The following is an 18,364-nucleotide window of genomic DNA, read 5'->3' on the forward strand; positions in this document are numbered from 1 at the left end:
TCAACAGCAAAGTTCCTATCTACTGTTCCAAAAGACCAGAGGATAATCTAACAATGAATATTTTTTCAGTCTCATAGAAAAGGCCTTCTTAATGCATCCCCCCCCCCCCCATGTTCCACTTATAGCCCAAGAAATTCAAAAGTTAAGAAGAGAAAGTGTGATGATTTTGATAGCCACTTTTTGGGAATGTCAGATTAGGTGTTTTGTGACTTTGATGCGTAACTCTTCAACCTTCAGGAAAACTGAGAACATCCCCATCCCCAATCACTCAATGCAACATGAATCTTCCTCATCACAATCTTCAGTCTTTGCGTATGACTGCATAGATGTTGAAAGTCACATAGTCTCTTCTATGCAATTAGCTACTAAAGTGAGTAAAGCTATTCTACCATTAAGACAATGATGTACTAAATAATATTACAACTTTAACTGAAAAATTGAATGTTTCATATACAAGAGTTGATCAGGTCCCTTTTAAATACAGTGTACCCCTCTTACTTCAATATCTCTTAAGCCTTTCTTATTCAGGTTTGTAAAATTACTTATCCCAGGACAAGCAGGATGCTAGTCCTCACATATGGGTGACGTCACTGACTGAGCCCTAATGCAGGAAACTTTTCTGTCAAAGTTTCTAGAAACTTTTGACTGGCCACTGATCATGCCCAGCATGATATGATATTCTCTCTTCAGTCTTCGTTTTTCTGCGCTGCTGCAAGCATCACGGAGATAGGAGTCCTGTGAGTTTTCTTCACACATTCCTGACTGAAAAAGTCATTATTTTTCAAATTATCTCTCCCATAAGGGATCGCTCTCTTTTTTTCCACCGGACGGTAAGAATTTGGTCTCGTTTTTACTGTAAGTAAAAACTTCCTTTCTCTCAGAAAATTTCTCCCTTTTTTTCATTGATGGTTGTCGGTGAAAAAATGGCTTCAGGCTTTAAAAAATGCCCGATTTGCAATCGGACTATGTCTATCACAGACCCACACCTTGAGTGTGTTCTCTCCTTAGGCGAAAAACACGATGTCTCTTCCTGCCGACAGTGTGCAGAAATGACCCTAAAAGGAAGGAAACTTAGACAGGAGAAAATGGAACACCTCTTCCACCTTCAACTCCTTTCTTTCCCTTCGACGTCAACGAAATCGTCCCCAGCAGGAGTTTCCAAAAAAGTCTTGCTGAAAAAACGTAGTCTGGAGGGATCGGGTGATCAGGCATCGCCATCACCGTCGACGGCGTCGATAAGGTCGGTAATCGAACATAGGCCCAAACATAGGCATCGACATCGACATGCACCGACACCAGCGTTAACTCCCTCCCTGGGAGAAACGAGCGCAAAGCGGCAAAAAGATAAGGAAACTCCACCACCATCAGGGCCTACAATATCGGTGGAACCCACACAACCATCGCATGAGGTATTATCCACTCCTCCAACACCACCGCCTACAGCTACTCTATCCATCCCAGCTGTATCGCAGGAATTGTCCACTTTGATAAGGCAGGCGGTGCTCCAGGCCCTGAAAGAACAAATTCCGGCGACCGTGCCGATGCCGGCGGCGTCACCGATGCCGGGGGCAATACCGATGCCAGTGACAACATCAATGCAACTATCGATGCCAATGTCTGTGACTTCGCTTTTACCAGTCACCATGCCGATGTCGATGACCCTGTCTGTTCCGGCACCGATGCCAATCTTCACGCTTGCACAGATGCCAGGTGCTAAAGCGAAAACAACTACGGTGACTTCGAAGCGACCACCGAAGGCATTAGTCTCATCTTCGATCTCGAAGCCTTCACTATCGGTGCCATTCCTTCCTGGGGATCCAGGTCACCCACAGTCAGCACTACATCAAATAATAATGAAAAGATATCAGGATCTACTTGATTATCTCCCCTCTAATCCAAGGGAAGGGCATCTTAAGGAGTCATATCCTGAAGATCCACTGCCAGGACCTTCTGGCATTCCTCCACCACCTAAGACTTCAACAACTTCTCAGCAAGCCCAAGGATATGACACTTGGAGTGACACAAATTCAGAAACTTCATCTGAGGATTTTATGTCTGATCCATCTCCACCAGATCCACGAAAGAAATCTCCGCCAGAAGATTTTACTTTCACAACTTTTGTCCAGGAGATGGCTGACACCATTCCTTTCAAATTAGTCACAGAGCAGGTTTCCAGGCAACAAACCCTGGAGGTAATTCAATTTGTAGACCCTCCAAAACAAGTGGTAGCAATACAGTGCATGATGTTCTCCCAGACTTGCAACATCATATTTGGGAACATCCCTGCTCTGTGCCAGCTGTCAATAAGTGAATGGACAGTACATATTTGGTGCAATTTGCTCCTGGTTATCAAAAGTTGCAGCTCCCTCACCACTCAGTAGTGGTGGAGTCGGCACAAAAAAGATCAAAAAGAATTAGACCACATTCATCGAATCCCCCAGGTAAAGATCACAGGCTTTTAGATTCCCTGGGTCGTAAGGTCTACCAAGGGGCCATGTTGAATTCTAGAATCTTTTCATACCAATTCTACATGACCCAATATCAAAGAGATTTATGGAAACAAATGCAAGACTTTGTTCCATCTCTTCCATCTCAATACTAAGAAGCAGCCCAGGCCATCATTCACAAGGGTCTGGAGGCCAGAAAATATGAGGTCTGTGCAGCCTATGATGGATTCGAGACAGCTTGCAGGGTAGCTGCATCAGGAAACAGTGAGAGAAGATGGGCATGGCTTAAGGCCTCGGACCTTAGACCTGAGGTCCAAGATAAATTAGTAGATCTCCCTTGTTTGGGAGATAACCTTTTTGGATCCAAGGTCTAGGATGCAGTGGCTCAACTAAAGGAATACACTGAAACCCTGAGACAGCTTTCCTTGCTTCCACAAGATCCCCCTACGCACTCTGGACGTAGGCCTCAACGAAAAGAAGCTAGAAGACCTTTTTATAGACAAAGGAGGTACTATCCTCCTACATCTAGAGCTAGGCCTTCTAAAACTCAACAAAGACTGCAACCAAGACAGCCGAGGGCAGCTAGGCCTCAACCTGCACTGCAGACTGGGCCTGCTGCTGGTTTTTGAGACCACTTCCAGAGAACACAGCCACTTCTCCAACCCTCAGCCAGACCTTCCAGTAGGAGGCCGGATATCCAAATTTTATGACAATTGGATACCAATAACATCAGACCAATGGGTACTGGCAATAATATCTCAAGGATACCAACTCAATTTCCTCTCAATTCCCACCAATTTTCCTCCGAGCCATTTCCATCTCAACGAAAATCATATACTTCAATTGCAAGTAGAATTATCCAACCTTCTGAAAGCCAGGGCTGTAGAGCTGGTACCCCGGTCTGAAAGAGGCAGAGGAGACTATTCCCGTTATTTCCTCATTCCAAAGAAAACCGGAGGCCTTCATCCCATCCTAGACCTCAGAAATCTCAACAAATTTCTAAAGAAAGAAAAGTTCAGGATGGTTTCTCTAGACACCATGCTTCCACTTCTTCAAACTGAAGATTGGCTTTGTTCTCTGGATCTACAAGATGCTTATGCTCACATTCCCATCTTCCCTCCTCATCGCAAGTACCTGCGCTTCATGGTGGGTCATCAACATTTCCAATACAGAGTACTGCCATTCGGCCTTGTCTCTGCTCCCAGAGTCTTCACCAAATGTCTAGCAGTAATAGCAGCACACTTGCACAAACAAAGTGTCCATGTTTTTCCATATCTAGACAACTGGCTCACCAGAAGTCAATCTCTACAAGGAGCTCTCGCGTCTCTCAATCAAACAATTACTGTACTCCATTCGATGGGTTTTCTCATCAATTATCAAAAGTCCCATCTTACTCCATCTCACCTACTTCAATTCATAGGAGCAGAATTGAACACCATCCTCTCAAGGGCTTTTCTACCTGAGGACCGTGCAGACACACTTTCCCTTTTGGCAAATTCGCTACACTCAAAGAAACAAGCAACAGCTCATCAGTTTCTAACTTTACTGGGCCACTTGGCCTCCACAGTTCACGTCACTCCTGTGGCATGACTCGCAATGAGAGTCACCCAATGGACTTTACGATCACAATGGATCCAAGCCATTCAACCACTACATTCTCCAATTCAGGTCACCTACCAGCTACGTTCATCTCTACTATGGTGGGCGACCAAGGACAACTTGCGCAAGGGCCTACCCTTCCAGCAACCTGTTCCACAAATAACGTTAACTACAGATGCATCCACCTTGGGTTGGGGAGTTCACATAGACAATCTCCAAACCCAGGGGACTTGGACACAACTCGAAGCAACATATCAAATACATTTCCTGGAACTTTGAGCTATACGTTATGCTCTGCATGCGTTCAAGGACTGCCTTTCACACAAGACTGTTTTGATCCAAATGGACAACACAGTAGCCATGTGGTACATCAACAAACAGGGAGGTACAGGCTCATATCTCCTTTGTCAAGAAGCTGCACAGATTTGGGACTGGGCCCTAACACATTCAATGTTTCTCCGGGCCACTTATCTGGCAGGCATTCACAATATAGTGGCGGATCGACTCAGTCGTCAGTTCCAACCACACGAATGGTCCTTGGATCCCTCAGTAGTGACCAGGATATTTCAACGTTGGGGGCAACCAACAATAGATCTCTTTGCATCGCATCTGAATCACAAAGTGGACAGATTCTGTTCTCTACACAAACAGAAAAACCAGCCAGCCAAGGACGCCTTTGCTCGCCCTTGAAACTCAGGCCTTCTATACGCATATCCTCCAATATCGCTCATAACCAAAACTCTATTGAAGCTACAACAGGACAAGGGGACCATGATTCTCATAGCCCCGTATTGGCCTCGACAAGTATGGTTTCCCACACTTCTAGACCTTTCGATCAGGGATCCCATTCGCCTGGGTGTAGCTCCCACTTTCATAACTCAGGATCAGGATCGGTTGCACCATCCCAACCTTCAATCCCTATCCCTGACAGCATGGATGTTGAAAGCTATCTTACAACCACTCAATCTTTCATCCAGTGTCTCTCAAGTGCTTATAGCTTCACGTAAACCTTCCACACGAAAGAACTATTATTCCAAATGGAAAATATTTACTTTGTGGTACAGGCAAAAGAATATTGATCCTTTCATCTGCCCCACTACTTCTCTACTAGACTACTTATAACATCTTTCAGACTCTGGTCTCCAGACTTCATCTGTAAGAGTACACTTGAGTGCGATCTCAGCTTACCATAACAAGATGGGAGATGCACCAATATCCATGCAACCTCTTGTCAGCAGGTTTATGAGAGGTTTAACTCAACTTAAACCACCAATTCACCCTCCAGTCACAGAATGGGACCTGAATCTGGTCTTAACAAGACTCATGCGTTCTCCTTTCGAACCCATGAATTCCTGTGATGTTAAATTTCTCACATGGAAGACTACCTTCCTCATAGCCATTCTAGAAGGGTTAGTGAGTTACAAGCACTTGTCACGTACTCACCCTACACAAAATTCCTACATGACAGAGTGGTTCTCCGTACATGTCCAAAATTCCTTCCCAAGGTAGTTACGGAATTCCACTTGAACCAATCCATAGTTTTACCCACATTCTTTCCACGGCCTCATTCTCACCAAGGAGAACGGGCTTTACACACCTTGGACTGTAAGAGTGCGCTAGCATTTTACTTAGACCGCACTGCAGTCCACAGGAAATCCACTCAACTCTTTGTATCTTATGATCCAAACAAACCGGGTAAAGCAGTGGGTAAACATACTCTATCCAACTGGTTAGCAGATTGCATACAGTTTTGCTATGAAAAAGCAGGCCTTCCTCTCCAAGGGTGAGTAAAGGCGCATTCAGTAAGAGCAATGTCAACCTCAGTAGCACATATCGTTCAGTGCCAATTCTTGACATATGTAAAGCAGCAACATGGAGTTCTCTTCACACCTTTGCAGCTCATTACTGTTTGGACAAACAGGGACGACAAGATTCAGCCTATGAACAATCTGTCTTAAAGAACTTATTTCCAGTTTAATCCCAACTCCTTCTACATCCAACCTGCTGTGATCTTCGGCTGCCTCATTTTCACCCACAGTACTTCACTAATGCTTCACTACAAAATGACTCAGCCTCTAGCTTGCTAATCACCCATATGTGAGGACTAGCATCCTGCTTGTCCTGGGATAAAGCAAAATTGCTTACCTTGTAATAGGTGTTATCCCAGGACAACATAAGAACATAAGAAAATGCCATACTGGGTCAGACCAAGGGTCCATCAAGCCCAGCATCCTGTTTCCAACAGTGGCCAATCCAGGCCATAAGAACCTGGCAAGTACCCAAAAACTAAGTCTATTCCATGTTACCATTGCTAATGGCAGTGACTATTCTCTAAGTGAACTTAATAGCAGGTAATGGACTTCTCCTCCAAGAACTTATCCAATCCTTTTTTAAACACAGCTATACTAACTGCACGAACCACATCCTCTGGCAACAAATTCCAGAGTTTAATTGTGCATTGAGTAAAAAAGAACTTTCTCCGATAGTTTTAAATGTGCCCCATGCTAACTTCATGGAGTGCCCCCTAGTCTTTCTACTATCCGAAAGAGTAAATAACCGATTCACATCTACCAGTTCTAGACCTCTCATGATTTTAAACACCTCTATCATATCCCCCCCTCAGTCGTCTCTTCTCCAAGCTGAAAAGTCCTAACCTCTTTAGTCTTTCCTCATAGGGGAGTTGTTCCATTCCCCTTATCATTTTGGTAGCCCTCATGAAACCCACCTGCCACCCCGCAGAGTTGGGTCTCATACCTTTTATTATTTTATTTTTGCTAAAGCTTATTGCTACGTACGAGACTGAAGAGAGACCCCTGCGGCAGAGAATATCATGGCATGCTGGGCATGCTCAGTGGCCTCACAGGGCCAGTCAAAAGTTTCTAGAAACTTTGACAGAAAGTTTTCCCGCAATAGGGCTCCGTCAGTGACGTCACCCATATGTGAGGACTACATCCTGCTGTCTTGGGATAACAGCTATTACAAGGTAAGCAATTTTGCTTTAGGGTGCATCTTAATCCTATGGCAGCATGCTATAAACTTCAGGAGGAGTTCCTACTCTAGCAAGCTACAGTACCGGATTTATGAAATTCCTAACTCATCTAAAAGCACCAATTAAAGATCTACTTATTGCTTGACATCTAAACATAGTTCTTTACTCAGTTTATGAAATTCCTTATTGAGTTTTTAGCAAAAAATGGATCTAAAATTCCTTTCTTGGAAGGTACTGTTTTTGAGGGCTGTAGCGTCTTCTAATAGAGAAAGCAAATTTCATGCACATGTCTCATGTTCTTTGCACACCTAATTTTTCCACAACATGGTACTTTTGAAAACTCTTCCTAAATCAGTTTTTCCTGAGACCACACATAAGTAAGGGCACATAGGCTTTTCATTTGCTGGATTGCAGAATATCTTTATTATTGTATTTGGAAAGAACAAAGTCCTGTAGGAAGTCCTCACAGCTGTTCATCTCCTTCAGTCTAGTCAAACAAGTATTTTCAGTTACAAAAAGAACTCTTTCCTATTGTATTTGATTGCATCACTTATTACTGTATTCAATCAGGAGAATAATTTCAAAGTAAGATGAAAACAGATCAGATTAGGGCCATTACATCATACCTAGCCTAGTTTTGATCTGCTTTCATAGAAGATATTGCCACATGGTCTTTTGTCCACAACTTCACTGTTCATTGCTACCTAGAAAATGCTTCACGTTAAGTCCACAATTTGGGTCAAACATTTCTCAAAAATGTGTTTAATTCCTTCAACTCTTCCTACAACCTGCTCATCATACAAGTTGGATGTCTGGGGGTTTTTTTTTTTCCACTACTGATGGAAGAGCACAATAAATATTGTCATGCAGGCTTCGGCTTGGGAATCCCCAGTGGTGACTGTTATTCTCCTGCTTTTCCATGGAGAAGTCAGAAGTTGGTTTCCTGTGACAGGTGTTCACCATAGACAGCAGGACAAATCAACTATAGAATCCCACCCACTTCCCCTTAGAGTTGAAGGTTAGATTACTACAAAAACTAAGTAAACTTGCATAGCAGTGGCTATGTGGGAACATCCACGCATACTTAGAAAATCCTCAGCTTTTCAGAGCTCTGAGAGAGTTTTTCTATCTTGGATGATTTCACCTACTTGTATGACTGACTTGTCCTGCTACGGAGAATACTAGTTACAAATAAGCAACTTTGTTTTCTTGCCAAATTCATTCTTTATGGTTTGGTAGTTTCATTGAAATATCCGTTACCTCCATTTTGTAAAAATTGCTTCAAGTCAGACATCCATGGTGAAGGGAGGAGATGGCTTGGGATCTTGTTTTGTGTGTTATGATTTCCTGAGTATTGTAATCTATCTGTTCGGCTTCAAAACATTTCTGATCAGCATTCCTGTCTACAGTCATAAGAGTTCTTAAAAAAGAAAAAAGAAAAATAGACCTGAAAGGGATTCATTGTGCCTAAATTATTCCATGTGGACATTAATCTAACGTGCTCTTAGAAACTTCCAGTGGTAGAATTTCTACTACTTGCCCTGGTAACTTGTTCCAGGGCTTAATACTGGTAAATGCTTTTGCAGTTCTTAGGGGAGAAATTTAAAAAGACAAAACCTAAACTGATTCCTAAAATAAAGGTGTATTGTTAGGGTTTAAGATTGTAGCATCATCACTGAAACATTTGGAATAAAAACTTATCGAAGCCAATGTTCAAAAATCCAGAAAACAGATAACTTATCTGGCTAAGGTTGAGCATATAAGTTATCCTGGATATTCAGCGGGATACACATCTTGTTGAATGTTCCCAAATAAAGTTATCCGGCTAATTATAGCCGGATAAATTTAAACCTAACTGGCCATCTTTTGAATATCAATAGTTAGGTTTATAGTTACCAGGCTAAAAGAAGCTGGATAACTTTAGTACTTTAGTCATAATCAAAGAATATAACCAGTAAAGCTGTGACGGCCTTTTAAAAAACTAAAAAATTAGTGTTCATTCCTGAGGGTTCGATTCCAGCTGCCAACTTTTTTTTTTTTATTGCCCTACCAAGCCTGTGTACTCATGATCACAGTGCATGCAGAATTCAGAAAGGTACTTGATGGGTGGGGAGGATTTTGGGGTTGGGGTGATGGGGAAGGAGGGAACTTTCATTAATGGTTTACCTAATTGTAGAGGTTAGTGGGATGAACATCAGGAGCCCAGCACCAACTCATCATACTTTGCTTTTAATAAATGCTAGGAGGGGTTTTAGGATGGGGGGAGGGTTCATTCTGACAATTTTTTAAAATTTGAGTTGGAAGCTGGAAATCAGTCCTACACTCTACTTTTTTTTTTTTTTTTTTTTTTTAAAGAGCATAGCCACTTAACTGGCTATATTCTTTTGAATGTGGCAGGTTAAGGCTAAATTTATCCGCTAATGCGTTCCCATATAACTCTGGATCTGCTCCAAGGCCAATAAACATACTCAGCTAACCTCTAATATTAGTTATTACGATAAGTTTCTCTAACTTGGCACTGCTCCAGAATGCCCCCGGAACCTCTATTAATTATTCAGCTAATTTTTGGACGGATAATGACTTGTCCAGCTAAAAGCTGGATAAATGCAAGGGATATTGAAAACTTGGCATTTAGCTGGATAACTTGTGAATTATTGAGCTAAATGCCTTTGAATATTGACATCACAATGTTTTAAGATTTTACATTTAATACCTGGAAAAATCATCCCTTGCAAAATAAATGTCTATAGAATTGCACCAAAAAGCTGAATTATGTCATGATAAATGGCATAGTTTTGGGGGGGCATATTTCCATAAAATGTATTCATCTTTTCAGACTTTTACAGGAGAATAGTCCCTTTTATTGTCATAGGTCCCATCCAGCTTTGTTAGCATGTGCACAGTAGTGGCATGCCTGTTGCATTCTTTTGGCAGTCTGGTACATATGCATATATTTAAGTATACATTAAAGTGTAGCCACCACTGTATCTAACATACTGACACTGGTTATTTACTCTACACAGTAATGACAACATTCTTGTCAGGTGGGGGAAGGTAAATTAATCCTCCTGAAAATACTTCTCTCCTCCTCCTTCCTCTGTTCCTCGACTCCCAAAGATTTGCAGCACTACTAGATGTACACAATGCTGAGAGGTCTAGCTGCATCAAAATGGAACAATGTACCTAGCTTGCCCTATCTGAAAATTGCCTTCCTTGGCCTGGATAAAAATATGCATGGTTTTCTGTAGTGAGTGTGTGCTCTTTTAGCTGGACTGCAAGGAACCTTCCCAGGGTGTGCTTAGGTTGAGAGAGGAAAATAGCATGCACACATGACATTTCCAAAAGGATGTGCACTGTTTTACCTCTTGCTCATATGAAATAGCAGCTGCAAAGTACATCTGTACTTTTAATGCGTGTAGTGCCTGAGTAGTTTCTTTTTGAAAACTGACATGCATTTAAAGCACTCATGTTCTTTAGAGCTACACAGATTATTAGAAAATTTCTCCTTTGATGCAAACTGACTGGGAAAATTGGTGTTCTTACCTATTTATTAATTTATTCCAATGTCTTATTCGCCACTTCCCAAAGGACCAAGGTGACCATTGCTCAACTCCATGAGCAAGCTTTGCCAACCAAGCAACCTTCCTAGACCCACCCCAATGAGCAAAAGTGGAATGGTTACATAACTGCCTATTTTATTTGGGTAGTTGAGGTTATTGCTAGATCTTAAAGCATTGCAAGTTGTTTGTTCTTGATATTTAAAATGTCAAACCCACAAGATCAGGGATAGAAAATTTGAGCTATCAAGATATGTTTAAAAAAGTTAAAAATTAAAATAATAATCTGATATATGCAAGTAAACCATGAAGGTTTATTGTGAATATTTGCATGACCTGAAAACAAAGGATTACACATTCCTGCAGTAGATTATTCTATGACTGACTTTAGTTTGAAAGTATCTTTTTCATGTCTCATAGTTATCTGCTATATGTGCTGCATAAGATTTGATTTGCGGAATTATTCTTATGGCATGTTTTTGACAACTTCTGTAAGCCAAATTTTTTTAAATTGATAGTAAAATCGGTTATGTAATCAGTATTTAACCACTTACATTTTTTAGTGCTTGAGGATCCTAGCGTACAAAGTGTTTATTTTTTGTTTTTGTTTCTAATTGCCTTCACTTTTTTTTGTTCCATTTTATTGTTTTGTTTTGCAGCAGTACAGAAAAAAAGCAGGAAAAAAACCCTGAAGTGAGAGAAAAAAAAGCGGAATCTCAAGCTAGTGATCAAACTCAACATAGTCCACAAACTCAAGCACCACCTTCTCCCCAGTCCTTCTCACAATCTCATCAAACCCACAGGCAGTCTCAAGAAAGCAGGAACCCTGCTCCAACCAGCAAAAGGTTTCACACAAGCACATAGAGTGCAGAACCAGAGAAGGGTTGTAATGATACTGACTGACATTTTCTGCAGTGGAGACTTGTTGAACTTTCATGAATTGTAGACTGAAGCCTAACATTTTGTGGCTTCATGTATTAAAGTGGCCTACAGAGCATATTCCATCACTGTTGCGGGCAAGACAGAAGTATTATTTCTGTGTTGTCCTTTTATTCATCAGCAAATAAAAAACATAGAGAAAACATTCTACTCCTTTGAATGATTTAAGTATTTTATGTCATAAAGTGAACATAGCATTTTGAGAAGAAAATAGGATGTTGGAGAAGATGAAAATGTATTGGAAATTTGGATAAAAGTATCTGAAAGTGTGCCAGTATGATCAGGCTGCTTCCACAGTTGACTGCCATGTAAATCTTTGAGCATTTGGCTGTGGTCCCTGTGTTTTTATTTTCACAAAAGGGAAATTCAGTAAACTGATGAGTATGTCTTGATTTGCAGAATACTGTTTTAATGATATACCAAATGTTTGGTGTGCCGCTAAAGAGCATGTTCTGGCATCATCCTTGCATTAAAGCGGTCTAAAATCCTTGATTGGATCTTATATGTGTTACAACATTTGTAGGGTTTTACTGCAGATTGAGTGCACCAGTCATACATTAGTATCCTTACAACCCTTGACTCCGTTGCCTTTCTCTTCAGGATACCTGTTTTATGTGACTGCACCCTCCCAGTCTGGACCTTTGCTTCAGCCCTGCTTGATCCCCAAACTGTTCTACTGTTTCTAATTCTAAAAACAAACTTGACAGGTTTCTATTGGATAATCTGCCATAAAATAGTATAATATAGCCACCAAGAAATGATAAAAGTAAAATTTGACATTTTTGTATTTGGCATTTTTAGGGTTCCTTTTTTTTTTTTTTTTAATCTTTGCATTCACATATATAGATCAACAGAGATAAAATACATGTGCATGCTATATTTATTATGTAAAACATCTTTCCAAGTTATTTTCTCAAAATGTCATCTCTCTAGTTAGTGGTCAGACAGTTATTTGAAAGACTTGGAAAGTTGTGCATGTTTTTTAGAGACTGACAATTCAGAAATGAATTTATTCTTATATTCCGCTATGTCCATTATTTTCTTCAAAGCGGATTACAATAAACTTACATAATATGTGGGAAGATTATTGTACTTGCACTGACTATTGAAATGTATAGCTTCTTATTTAAAAGATTTTGGTCCAATTTTTGTGCCTGTGGAGAAAATGTTTTATAAATTAGGTCCATGGGCTTCATAGTTTTAAAGCACACATCTTAATAGAAAGAAATTGGCTTGATTGGTGCAGGAATAATTTTCAATAAATGCTTTTCCTATATGTCTTGTACATAAACTCTTAACACCATTTGAAAATCTGAACTTTGATTTTAATATTTTTCTGCTTGATTTTCTTTTGAGCCGTTGCTTCTGAGTTTTGCATACTAATCTGTTGCTTCGTGGAAAGCAGGAAGAAATTCACCCCTGTTGTCCCTGTCTTTTGATTGTTTCAACTTCACCTTGCTGTGTTTTGAAGAAGTGCTTTTTTCAGCTTTTTGTGGCAATGGGACTGTCCCTTTTAGTACTGGAGACTGGGTGCGGTTTTGAAAAATATTGTTCAAGGCAGGTTAAGTAAAAACTATTAGCTGGCAATTGTAGTCTGGGTTAGAACCCAATATTGGGAATTAGTGGAATAAAGGCCAATGTGAAGATTTCTGTATTAGTAGAAGTCATCATGCTTACTCATCATTCATAGGTGTGCTCTGCAGGTCCCAGGTCCTATCTAATTTTTTTAAATAAGTAAAATCATTTTTCTGCATTCTCATTTATTCTTGAGAATAAATTATTTGGCCCAATGATATCACCAGCATGGCCAGCCTATTAACTTCATGTCCTCATGAGCAGAGACAACAGTGCTTGAATTTAACAGTTCATTTTCAGTATGCAGTAACTAAAGGAGGGCAGATAGTGTGAGGAATTTTATTGAGAAAAATGAGTAAACGAAAGCTCAGTCATAGAGCATGTGCACACAACCAAAACTAATCAGTTTAACAAAGTGATTTTTAGCAGACTCTCACTTTAAAGGTAATAGAAGTAAATATAGCCACTTTTAAATACCCTCCTATTTCTGTCCTTTCAAGTATATTTTGTACCTTTACTTTCTGTGTTTATTGTCCCTTGCTTTTACTTGCTTTGCCGATCTTCATCCATGTTGAGAGTAATTGATCCCTTATGGAATGTCCAAGTAGTGTTGGAAGGAGATGGTAGGGAACTATAGTGTGGGTGGAGGAGGGGTATGCAGATAGTGTAAAAGCAAAGGCGATAAACAATATAATTGATTTTTACAAAGAGAGAAAGTGCATACCACAATCAAATACTTGCCTTGCAAGACAGACATGGGAAAGTATTTACAAGTGAAAATATTTTTTTCACGGAGTGTTCTTTTAACAGGTTGCACTTATGTGATCTCTAGCTATAACATAGTATATTGGTATAAGACTACTTGCCTTACCCTTTCAACCCAGAGTGAATTAAAAGGTACTAAATCTTCCTACAACAGAAAAAATGCTAACAGTATACAATATCATCCCAAGTAAAACAATCCATCCAATCCACCCACTTCCTTCTTTATCACCAAAACAGCCCCAGCACAATTAAGCTCTGGAATTTGTTGCCAGAGGATGTGGTTAGTGTAGCTGGGTTTAAAAAAGATTTGGATAAGTTCTTGGAGGAGAAGTCCATTAACTGCTATTAATCAAGTTGACTTAGGGAATGGCCTCTGCTATTACTGGCATCAGTAGCATGGGATCCTCTTGGTGTTTGGGTAATTGCCAGGTTCTTGTGGCCTGGTTTAGCCTCTGTTGAAAACAGGATGCTGGGCTTGATGGACCTGTGGTCTGGCCCAGCATGGCAATTTCTTATGTTCATACTTTATCTTCTGTCCCCCATCCATACAGTCCCCACCCCATCACTCACAAACCCAATTCTCTACCTCCTATGAAAATAAAGTAAAAACAACAAATATCCATTACTCGAACTTACTGCAGCTTTTCTCACAAACTAAACTGATAGCCCACCAAAAAGTCCACAAAAAAATCCGTGATTTCAACTTTTTTCAAAAAGATAGGTAATTCAATTCACAGATCCAATAGAATAAAGCTCCATAGCCAAATACATAATAAGTGAATGCCCTATGCCGAGGGACTGAAAGCTTGACTTGATTCAATTCTAACATAACCAATAATGCCTGTTGTGAAGAATACAATTACTTTGACATAATATAATCTACAAGAAGGTCAGCTAGATACTTAGGAATCATATCTCTCTATTATGAACTTGGTAGACAATCTTAGCTTACTTTAGTTCTCACCATTCACTAGTTATGAGAGGAATAAATTGTTTCCATCTCTGTTGCTGCCAGCTCTTTAAAATAAAGATATAAATATTTGTTTTGAAATTTAGAAGAATAGATGTTGCCTTGAATAGTTGCTTTTACTCATCCAGTCAAGAGTTTCTGACTAATCTGTTTCATTTTTCTTCTTCGTATTCTGAATCGGTTTTAAGAAAAGTCCTGCCTCTGCTCTTTGGTCTTTTTCTGCTTGATCTTTCAGTCACCTGCCACTTGCTATAGCATATGCCAGCTGCCTCACCTTCTACTCAGACAGAAAAAATATATATATACATCTGTGTTTAATTTCAGTGTAAAACGAAGCTCTACCATTGAAAGACCTCATTCCATGTGGGATGGAGCTGATGACAGCCGTAACAAATTACTAAGGGCCGCTTCAGCATCAAAACTGATCTCAAAAGTTACAAAGAACACAGATAAGTATGTTCCAGATTGCTCTCTCTCATTGTAACACTTTCTCTAAATCATGAAGCATTCTTTTAAGTTTTGCATTTTACTTTTTTTTTTTTTTTAACTGAGTTTTCCCCATAAAAACCCAATTTTGCTTTTAGCTAAATTGACCCCATATTTTGACCTGAATTTGTGGGATGGGAATGGGTAGAGAAGAGGGGACTAATCTAAAATATTAGATGGTCTATCTGTAGGCTTTATTAGGTCACTAAGCCTTGCCCATCCACTGCCATCAATTATCTAGTACAAGTACACTCTGCGTGAAATGTGTGTAAGTCGATTGTGGCTTATAACTTCTGCATAACATGAGAATGACGTATGACTCACTCACCTTTATAGGACAATTAACAATTGTGTTTTGAGGCAAGTAGAATTTTTGGACTATTGATTTTTTTTTTCCATTTCCTTTCCAGGCATAAAGATATTGTCATTGGCCCAGGTAAATGGAAACATTAACATGCATGTGTTCTTGTGTAGTGACTCCAGTAGAAAGATTTACATTAGCTCTTATACAGTGAATGCAAACACTAATAAAACAAAACAAAAGACAGATTATGCATATCTTTATTGGTTAGAAAAGACTTGTAATAAGCTTTTTCAACAGTTTTAATACAATGCCCTGGGATTTCAGCAAGGAGCAGTCATTAGGATTTATCTGCTGCTTCTTAGATGCACATTTTTTGACAAAGTATTTGGCTCAAACACTCAAGCTTGGATGGAAATAATTTAAAAAAAAATATACATTTTGTTTCAAGTTATTTTACTTCTGTCTCATAACCAGCAAAAATGTCAACCCGTGAAAAAAAAAGCCAAGGTAAGATGAAGCCAAAAGCGCTGTTAGATGACTGCTTTCTAACCTTACCTTTCTTGGATCTTTTATTTGATATTCTCATCTGCTCATGTGTATTGGTGTATGGCCCTTTTCTAAAAGCTGGCTTGGGCAGTTCAATTATTTGGTATTCACCAAGTTGTGAAACTTTTCAAAAATGGTATTTCGTAATAAACAAATTAGAAAGTAAATAATCCTTTGTAGTCTTGTTTTAAAACAAAAGTTGAAGTAGATATTCAAAAGGGTTTATCCAGCTAACTTAACTTGAAATTCTGTGAAATTTTACTCAGGCAAGTTAACCAGCTACGATGTGGCTGAGGGTCAATCATCAAATTGTGTTAGGGCCGTATGGTGCGATAAGAGGGGTCTAATGCATGTTAGACGGGCAGTATTTAGCACATGGCATGTTAGTATGCAAATATGATAATGAATCTGCAAAAGCTCGAAAATTATGCAAATAGAGGGTCCTACCATATTTAGCAGTTAATGCATCATAAAGTGGGTTTTAATGTCTGAAATAACACCTTTATTTTGTGGTACAGAGCCAAAAAGGTTTTTAGCGTGGGACAGCGGCAGTTATCGCGGAACGCGGCTCCTATTGAGCATGATAAAATGAGGCCTTCTATCAGACACACCTACCAAGGACTCCTGGACCAATAAAAATACCTTTCCTTACCTGGCCTGTCTTCCTAAAGCTTCAGTTTTAGGGGAAGTTTACTTGTAGCGGGATACTGGCTGTTTTGGGTTGCTCGGCGACAACAACAGCAACAAGAACCATTACAACAGGCAAAGGAGGTTCAACCCCCTCTCCTAGGGAAGTCCCAGGACTGGAGTCAGAGCTGCTGGCGAGTGTCCCGGCCCACAATAGTGCTGGTCACGCTAGATGGCACGGCTGCAATATAGGGGAGCGCACCTTTCATCCATGAACCACATTGCTGGCCATGCCGGAGGAACACTTGGTTAGCAGGTATCGCCTCAGCTCTCAGGCTATCATAGAATTATATGAAGAACTCAGAGGGGATCTGGATCTGATCACAGAAAGTTCCCACGCTATACTGGGCCTCACCAAACTTTTGTATATCCTCCATTTCATGGCATCTGGCTCCTTCCAAATGATAGTTGGGGCAATTGGGGGAAGGTACTAAATTTCTTTCCTGCTGTCTGGGCCAGGTCATAACAGTTGTACATGCCCGCATTAATCGGTACATTTGACAATTTTCAGAAGGCATTTGACAAAGTTCCTCATGAAAGGCTTATAGGAAAAGTAATAAGTCATGGGATAGGTGGCGATGTCTTTTCGTGGATTACAAACTGGTTAAAATACTGGAAACAGAGATTAGGATTAAATGGACAATTTTCTCAGTGGAAGGGAGTGGGCAGTGGAGCGCCTCAGGGATCTGTATTGGGACCCTTACTTTTCAATATTTATTTATTTTATTTAAGGCTTTTATATACCGGAGTTCATGCACTTGTGCATACCACTTCGGTTTACACAGAACAAGGAACAGAAAATTACATCAAACAGATTGAACAATTAAACAAATATACAATTACATCCAACAATTGGGTATAAATAACATGGCTAACTTAGTGGAACTTAGAGTTTGAGGTAAAGGAGAGAAATAGTACCAATAGTACTATTAATAGTACTATTAATACTATTAATACTATTATTAGTACTATTAGTACTATTAGAAATAGTACCAATAGGTACCAATAGTACCTTTCCAGATCATTTATAAATGATCTGGAAAGGAATACGACAAGTGAGGTAATCAAATTTTCAGATGATACAGAATTATTCAGAGTAGTTAAATCACAAGCAGATTGTGATAAATTGCAGGAAGACCTTGTGAGACTGGAAAATTGGGCATCTAAATGGCAGATGAAATTTAATGTGGATAAGTGCAAGGTGATGCATATAGGGAAAAATAACCCATGCTATAGTTATACAATGTTAGGTTCCGTATTAGGAGCTACCACCCAGGAAAGAGATCTAGGCGTCACAGTGGATAACACATTGAAATCGTCGGTTCAGTGTACTGCGGCAGTCAAAAAAGCAAACAGAATGTTGGGTAGGGGTGTGCATCCGTTTTCCACGTATTTGTAATCTGCAACTTATTTTGTCCTATCTGCTAAATACGTGGGGAGGCGAAACGCATCGCTACTCCCCACGTATTTAACAGATTTCTGTTTTATTCGGCCTCCTAA

General features: G+C 39.9%; 1 protein-coding gene across 5 annotated transcripts in view; it reads left to right on the forward strand.

Moving 5' to 3' along the window:
• The window catches only part of EML4 (EMAP like 4), a 422,649-nt gene that overhangs the window by 276,137 nt on the left and 128,148 nt on the right, over nucleotides 1-18,364 (forward strand). For 3 of the 5 annotated variants that reach the window (XM_029593308.1, XM_029593312.1, XM_029593310.1), the window contains 3 exons: nucleotides 11,252-11,437; nucleotides 15,166-15,294; nucleotides 15,738-15,763. In XM_029593308.1, the coding sequence (XP_029449168.1) occupies nucleotides 11,252-11,437; nucleotides 15,166-15,294; nucleotides 15,738-15,763 (341 nt within the window). The remainder of the gene's footprint in view (nucleotides 1-11,251; nucleotides 11,438-15,165; nucleotides 15,295-15,737; nucleotides 15,764-18,364) is intronic. The other 2 variants (XM_029593309.1, XM_029593311.1) reach the window with 2 other exon arrangements.

This window comes from Rhinatrema bivittatum, chromosome 3 (genome assembly GCF_901001135.1).
Source record: "Rhinatrema bivittatum chromosome 3, aRhiBiv1.1, whole genome shotgun sequence".
NCBI classification, from domain to species: Eukaryota; Metazoa; Chordata; class Amphibia; order Gymnophiona; family Rhinatrematidae; genus Rhinatrema; species Rhinatrema bivittatum.